At 57.4% G+C, this 7,874-nt stretch overlaps 1 protein-coding gene across 1 annotated transcript in view; it reads right to left on the bottom strand.

Annotated features, from left to right (window-relative positions):
- The window catches only part of LOC112953399 (arf-GAP with GTPase, ANK repeat and PH domain-containing protein 3-like), a gene marked incomplete at its 5' end in the record, with an annotated part of 87,902 nt that overhangs the window by 42,057 nt on the left and 37,971 nt on the right, over positions 1-7,874 (bottom strand). The window contains one exon of the mRNA XM_026046449.1: positions 7,761-7,853. Within this exon, the coding sequence (XP_025902234.1) occupies positions 7,761-7,853 (93 nt within the window). The remainder of the gene's footprint in view (positions 1-7,760; positions 7,854-7,874) is intronic.

Below are 7,874 nucleotides of genomic sequence, written 5' to 3'. Positions count from 1 at the left end.
GGGAAGGGAAGGGAAGGGAAGGGAAGGGAAGGGAAGGGAAGGGAAAGGGAAAATGAAAAAGGAAAAGGAAAGGGAAAAGGAAAAAGGAAAGGGAAAGGGAAAAGGAAAGGGAAAGGGAATGGGAAAAGGAAAGGGAAAAGGAAAAGGAAAAGGAAAAGGAAAAGGAAAAGGAAAAGGAAAAGGAAAAGGAAAAGGAAAAGGAAAAGGAAAAGGAAAGGGAAAAGGAAAAGGAAAAGGAAAAGGAAAAGGAAAGGGAAAAGGAAAAGGAAAAGGAAAAGGAAAAGGAAAGGGAAAGGGAAAAGGAAAAGGAAAAGGAAAAGGAAAAGGAAAAGGAAAAGGAAAAGGAAAAGGAAAAGGAAAAGGTGGGACAGGCAGACAAAAGTAGGACAGAAAAACAGAGTCTGGCATAAAAGCCTGGATCTACCCACTGTTGGGCCCCGGTCCTCCCAAAGCACCGCCTGAGCAGACATCAAGCTGGGCTGTTCCTAACGCGGCAATACCCTGGGCCTCAGGCCAGCACCTCCCCAAAACCCGACAGAGCATCTCCGTCCTGCCAGCCTCAGCATGCTTGGGGGCCCCTTCTCCTGCCCAGGGACCGAGGGGCTGCGCTCGCGCCACGGCGCTTTGGCGCGCGCGGCGCCGCACGGACGTGACCGTGAAATGGGCAGCAAACAACGGCCGCCTCTGCTCTGCGCTTGGGAAGCCCTGAAAAAACCAGCTGAGGAGCTTGTTTTGCAGTGGTTGAAAGGGACTGACTTTAACACGCCTTGAAACACAGAGGCAGGCTGAACGCTTGCGCCTTGTCTGTGAGGGAAACGCAATGACCCCTGTAATCCCGGTCACAGAGATTGATGCTTATACTGGGCAGAACTGGAGGAGCCAACACAGCAACATGTCGCTAGCACAGAACGAGGGGGGAGAGGCACAACCAAGGCCAGCCAGCATGGAAACGCGTCACCAGGGGAGTCTGGAGTCACTTTTTAGATCACAATATTTAATGACAAAGGTAACTTTTTGGAAGTTGAAATTTGGAAAGGAAAAAAGGTGACAAAATTTTTAGACTTCTGTGAAGATTTTAACCAACTGGCAAATACCATTAAAATAATATTGTTTAAAATCCTCATCATTATTAATATTTTGAGTAAAAACTAGCCAGGTAAAGAGTCATAAAACATAACCATAGATGACAACAAGCTGTAACCATAAATGGCAGAGCCACATCCAAAGAAGTACTTGCATACGGGTCCAAACAGTCTGTGTTTGATCCATGCTATTTAATCACTGTCTTACCTGATGAGCTGAAGGAAAACACACAGTGAGAAAACTTGCAGAAAACACAGAAACTGCAGGGAGTAAATCATCAGCCTGCTGCAGACCACCTGGCAAACTGGGCTCTCGAGGACAGCACGGGTTCCCACGCAAGCCACGCAAGGCCCTGCACCGGGGACACGGTGCCAGCGCCTGTCATCCTCGTCACCAGACAGACCCCGAGCTCCCTGTCATGAGGAAGTGGCTGAGCCTGGAAAGGCAGCAGCAAAGGAGCACGGGGATGGACGGGGCGGGTGACACGACCGCCAGGTGTGACAGCATCATGGTAGGGCTGGAAGGGCATCAGGGGCCACACAATCCCGTGCCACCTCACTCCAACCTTTTGATAGAAATTGTCGGTGACCAAGGTCCCATGTCCCCCGGCAAGATCGGCACTAACATTTTCCTGCAGCTCCCTCAATGAAGCAGCAGCTCACGGCTTGTCCTGTCACACCAACACCCCATGTCCTTGCAGCAGCCTCCATGTCTGACGACTGCTGCCTTGTCTCCCTGCAGCCTTCCCATCCTCTCTCGTGGTGCAGAACATTGCACGGACAGCGACAGCCTGGCCTCCTCCGGACGGCCTCCAGTCGCTCCAGAGCCTGAATTGCAGTGTCCAAGACCGGACTGAGGAGCCCACCCGGGTCCTGACCCTGTCTAGCAGCAGGAGGGCTGCAGGTGCCAGGAAAGCAGTACTCCAAAGCAGCACTCCTGTGCACACTGTGCAGCACTTACATTTGTGAAACATCGCATTCCAACCCAGTGCAGACAAAATCTTTTCCTTTAGCACCAGGCCACACATTTCCCAAGGGCCTACGGAAATGATTATTCCTCCTCACATACCAAGCCTCTGATCTGTCCTTTTAGAATCATGCCCTGCATTCTACAGCTTATCGTGAGCATTTTGAATTTCAGACCTGGTTTTGACCCTGTTTGTAGCCTTTCCAGCTTGGTTTCTCCTACACACTAGCTAAGCATGCAATCTGTTCTATTACCAGCCACAGGGATGGATGGAGATGCACTGCACAACATCAGACCAAAGAGACAGTGGCATCCCCTTTCAGTTCACCATTTGCAGGCATCCACTGAACAATCTGAGCTCAGCTTTTCACCCATTCGTGCACCATCTAACCAAGGCTACTCTACAGAGCAACTCCAGAGCTATACTCCATAACAGTATCCAACACAAGCCTGCAAGGGGACCATCAAAAAAGTCTTCCTCTACCTCGCTATCCCCACCTCATGTCCAAGGGATGGGGGACCCCAAGGGACCTCATGTCCCCTGGATCCCTTGCTCCCCCAATACTCCAAGCCTCTCTGTCCTGCCCCACATCTCTATTTTGGGTTGGTTTTGGTTGGTTTCTTCGCAGAGAAACAGCCACAACTGATTCAGTAGCACGTGGTGCTGCTGAGAAGCTACCCTGCGACGGTGATCGGGCTGCAGACAGCTGAGGGGTGCACAATGCCAATGATTTATGAGACTAATAGGACATACTAAGCCGAATCCAGGTACCACACTGAAAAATGAAGGGCACTCAAGACCTGGAAACATGGCTTTTACTGTGAAGCCTGAAGAGAACCTTTAAATTAAAGACATAAACCAGAGGAGACAAAAAAAAAAACCAAACAAACAAGAAAGCAGGGCACAAACAGTGCTCAAAATACCTGCAGTTAATTTAATATTACAGCAACTAATCTAGATAAATGATGGATTCTCTGTATTTAGAAGTGTACATTTGCCTTACAAGCAAATCTGTCATGGACCAAGCTCAAGTTACAAGCTTGGTTCAAAGTCATGGGTGAAAATCTCTGGCTTGCGCTATGCAGGGTGACTAAATTTGTGGTCAGAAGGATCATGTTGACTTTGAAATTGGTAAAGACTGATCTGCCACTACAAACTACAGACCCCAAACTGTAGCTGCCTCTGTTCTCAATCTGTCTTCACCTCAACGCAACTTGGAGCTGCAAGAGCAGCCGCTCCTCAACCCTCTCGCTCTGCTGCATCCACCCTCCTGCACCCAAAGCGTGTTGTCTGCACAGGAGTCCAGCTGCAGTCCACTCAGCACTGCGGGCTGGAACTTTGCAAACTGCAACACAAGCAAAACCAGACCTGGAAGCAGTCAAGCACCAGCGGCTCCTGCTCCAGCGCTGAAGGCAGGAGAGCCCAAAGCTTTCCCAAGAAACTGGGAACAACACACGATCTAAATACACACACAATAAAATCAGGCTGTGCAATGCCAAACATTTGCAAGAAAGAGACGAATCCAAGAACAAGTCAGACTTGTTCTTCCCTGCTGCATTAGGGATGAAGAGGCTGCAGACGGTGCTGGGAGGATTCCAGGTTTAGTGGTGCTGCGGTGCTCACTGCGCCAAGGTTACTTGCTGTGGCCCAACATCTTTCTGCAGGTGAAATGTGGAGGTTTGGGCCAGCAGTATTCACCAAATTCTTTTTCTTGTCTTCTGAGCAGTGGAGCAAAACTGCCAGAACAACTCGGAGTGCGAAATGGCAAGGAGGACGAGCCCACGCCCAATGCAGGGACGCGGTTGCACCCCCCCCAACATGTCCATGCCACCAGCTCAGCGCACGCGCCACCCGCACGCCTCCGCCGCCGGGCACCCAGGGCACAGCTCCTCGTCACCTCCCCTGCACCCTCCGCTCCTCCCGGGACACGTGCGTCCCTGGCCTTCTCCCCACGGGACGCACGTGCAGGAGGGGAGGCAGCCGAGCCCGGGCCCCTCCGCTCCCGCCGCGCTCCTCTCCCGGCCGGCCGCCGCGCGGCTGCGGCTCGTGGTGCCGCGCGGTGAGAGCAGCAGCAGCAGCAATATGCAGCGTAATGAAGCAGGGAGCGGCGACGGCCCCCAAAGGACTCGTTTACTCCACAAATCTCCCTTCCACTCACTTTTTGCTAAGAATTTTAACACCAAACTTAATTGTAAAGTCGCATATTGATTGGAAAATGCAAATGGCAATTTAAATGTAATCTAAGCTCCCAGCATGATCCCAGCTCCCAAGGAGGAGGAGTCACCCGCTTTGGGCCCCACTGGAGTGAATGGCCCAAACTGAGCCGGGCTGGGACCCGTGGTCCCGAGCTGCCTGCGCAGTGTCTTCCCAGGAAGGATTTGGTGCCTGTGCAATTAGGAGTTGATTCCTTGTGAATAGCTGGGAAAGCCGAGCCTCCCGGCCCCATTAACCCAGTTCCCAGAGACAAGTGTCCACCCCGGCGGGCAAGACCATCCGTGTCCAGCAGCACCGAAGAGACATCCCAGTGAGCTGATGGGAGCCCGGGGCACGGAGCGGCCGCGAGCAGGGGCCCGGCTGCCTCTGCAGGAGGATGCTCTGCTGCCCACCCGGCACGGGCTGCATGATGGCCGCGCTCCTGGCATTTCCATTGCTTTAGATGTGAGTGGACACAAAGGCGGGTCGCCCAGAGGAGATGTCCTCAATTGTCCTACGGAAGGTGGAGATAAGGAGCCATCCAGCCACATCTCTATGGCAACACACCTCCTCTTAGAGGCAACCTACGTATGTCAGTACCGTACCTCCCTTCCTGGAAAAGCAAAGTCTCCTCCAGCATCTCCTTTCTGCAGGCCTGGCCCAGCCTTGCACCAGCTCTGCCAAGCTCAGACCAAGTCTCTGCAGAAGCTGAGGCGCCCAGGCCAAACCTGGCTGCTCCACATCACAGCACCTCAGCCCTTGTCCCCTGCAGCCCTGGGGACGCCGAGCGCTGCTCACAGCCGCAGGCACTCGGAGACTGCAGGGACCCTGCGACTGTCCAGCACCACCAACCCACTCGGATTCCCTGCAGGTAAGTTCGGGGTGCATCAGCCTGGTTCTGCCAAGGGCTCCCAAGCCGCTGGAGCACCCCAACCATGCAGGGCCTGTTGTCATCATCCCTGCAGGGCACGCACAGCAATGGGAAGCAGCCTAAAACCGGCCATGCACCCAGGCAGGCTGCTGTCACTGCTGCCCGCGAAGGTTCTCAGCTCCTGGGGGCCAGGAAGGACCCCACAACATTCAAGAGTAAATCCAGCTGGAGGCCTTGCTCCTTTGCTGCCCTTCGTGAGGTGGCAGGCACCAGACCGGGACAATCCTACAGAAAGGGCAGGTCCAAGTGAGAGAACAGAGATGTCGTCTCCCCTCCGGACTTTGCAGTATGGAAGCACGGCCTCAGAGAGCCCCTGCTCCTGCTCACATCCATGGCATCAAGTCCTCCCTCTCCTGGAGGGATGTCCTGGCAAAGGGTGCAGAATTTCTGAGAATTTCTGCTCTCCAATGTTACTCTGCATCTGCTGCACTACCTGTGCACTCTAAGCACACACCCCGTGACCTCAGTGAGGATCTTGGCCTCTTTTTCCTTTAGGAAAAAGCTCATTTTCCTAGGATGCTGTAGAACAACTATTTAATTCAAGCAGTGGGAGAGCAGCAATATCAGAGTGCCCCGGGATCCCCGGAGACAGGTCACAGCGGTGCTCTGTGGTCTTAATGGTGCCCCAGGGCCATCAGCTCCAGCACGGAGCAACGCGGAGCCGGGAGGGAGACCCATTTGCAGGGGCGAGCGCCCACCTTCCCGGCAACCTGCCAGTTCCCGCTGCTCCCCCGCATGGTGCCAGCTGCCCCCAAGCCCTGGGGCACAGGGCTCGGCCTGGCTCCACACGGGAGGCTGGAACCGGCAGGATCCCCCCACGCGGCTCCCGCCCTCTGCTCCTCCCCGCGCTGCTGCCCCTCGCCCTTCAGCGCTGCCCTCGCGCTGCCACCCGGCCCTGGGCGCCCACAGAGCACCAAGAGGCCCTGCAGAGGTGGCACCTGCCCCGTGCCCCTGCACACCCCTGGCCCGTGGGGACGTGGGGGACCCAGCAGCTCGCGGCTGGGCAGGGAACAGTGCTGGGGCCGCAGGAGGAGCAAGGGAACGGGAGCAGGGCCGGAGTCCTCCTGGCCGGCGCAGGGCGCAGCTCAACGGGACTGCAGCGCTGCAGAGCGCCGGGGAGACACTGCCTGCCCGGCCGCGCGCAGCACCAGGGCGGCCGGCGCGGCGGCCTCGTGCGCTGCCATCATGCAGCTCCCCTGGGCGGCACCCGGAGCGCACGCATGTCCCCGGAGCCCAGGATGGAGCAGGAACCTCCTCTGCCGGTCAAGGGCTGCCCCACGTGGCGACAGCTCTAGGCATGGCCCTTTGCCCAGCTTGGGGAGACGGTCCCACCTCCCGCAGAGCAGCTCAGCCAGCAGCCCTGGGGGATGGAGCACACGGAGCAGAGCATGGAGCAGGGTGTGGAGCAGTGCATGGAGCAGAGTATGGAGCAGTGCGTGGAGCAGTGCGTGGAGCAGTGCACGGAGCAGTGCATGGAGCAGCATGTGGAGAAGTGCATAGAGCAGCACATAGAGCAGCACACGGAACAGTGCCCGGAGCAGCACGCGGAGCAACACACAGAGCAGCGCATGCAGCGCACACAGAGCTGTGCACAGAGCAGCGCACAGAGCAGCGGTGGAGGCGGAGGGCACGGAGCGGGGCTCGGATGCCCTCTGCTGGAGCACGATCCGCCCGCGGCGCCGCTCCGCAGCCTCGCTCCGTGGCACCGCTCCGCTCTATGGCACCGGCCTCGCTCCGCGGCACCGGCCCTACTTGCCCCTACTCTGCAGCACGCGGCCAGCGTGCGCCCCTGGGTGACACGAGGGCAGCCGGCACGCGGTGCCCTCGCCATGCGCTCCCCGCGGCAACGTCGCATGGAGACGCATGAAGGACCTGGGATGGAGGCGGACAGGGGGACACGCAGGAGTGTGGCCAGCACCGTGGGGCTCTTGCTCCCACACCTGAGTGACACAAAGACGTCCCCTCCCCACATGGCACCGGGTCATGCAAAGACATCTCCCTCCGGGGACACGGTGCCTGCACCACACAAAGATGCTGCCCTGAACGGCGCATGGGGACACGCAAAGGGACCATCCCCCCTGCCCCCAGTGTCTGGGGACACAGAGCCCCCCGCCACCCCACATGGTGACTGAGGACACACAACAACACCCACCCTGGCCCTGCACAGCAGATGGGGACATGCACCCCCCCTGCCCCACATGGTGCCTGGGGACACACAGAACTCGTGCCCCACACGGTGACTGGGGACACACAACACCCCCGCACAGTGCATGGGGACACACAAATCCCCTGCCCCGCATGGCACCTGGGGACACACAAACACGCTGCTCTGCACAGTGACTTGTGGCACACAAACCCCCTGCCAGCACAGCACACGGGGACACACAACCCCTCATCCCGCATGGATCCTGGGGACACACAACCCACCCTGCTCGGCACACAGGGACACACAACCCACCCACCCTGCTCAGCACACAGGGACACACAACCCCCTGCCCGCTCAATGCATGGTGACACAAAACCCCCTGTCCCGCACAACACGAGTCACGGCGCCCGCCCGCCCGCCCGGCAGGGAGCAGCTCCAACCTGCTTCATGGGAATGGCCCTCCCACTGCCGATGCTGTCCGCCTTGCACTCCGGCGCCTTCTTGTCGCGCTCCGGGTCTGCGCCCTTTCGAGACTGGAAGAGAAGAGACAGGGG

The sequence above is a fragment of the Nothoprocta perdicaria genome, unplaced genomic scaffold (genome assembly GCF_003342845.1).
Source record: "Nothoprocta perdicaria isolate Ctin4 unplaced genomic scaffold, notPer1 scaffold_441, whole genome shotgun sequence".
In the NCBI taxonomy this organism is placed as follows: Eukaryota; Metazoa; Chordata; class Aves; order Tinamiformes; family Tinamidae; genus Nothoprocta; species Nothoprocta perdicaria.
This window is presented reverse-complemented; position numbering and strand designations above follow the sequence as displayed.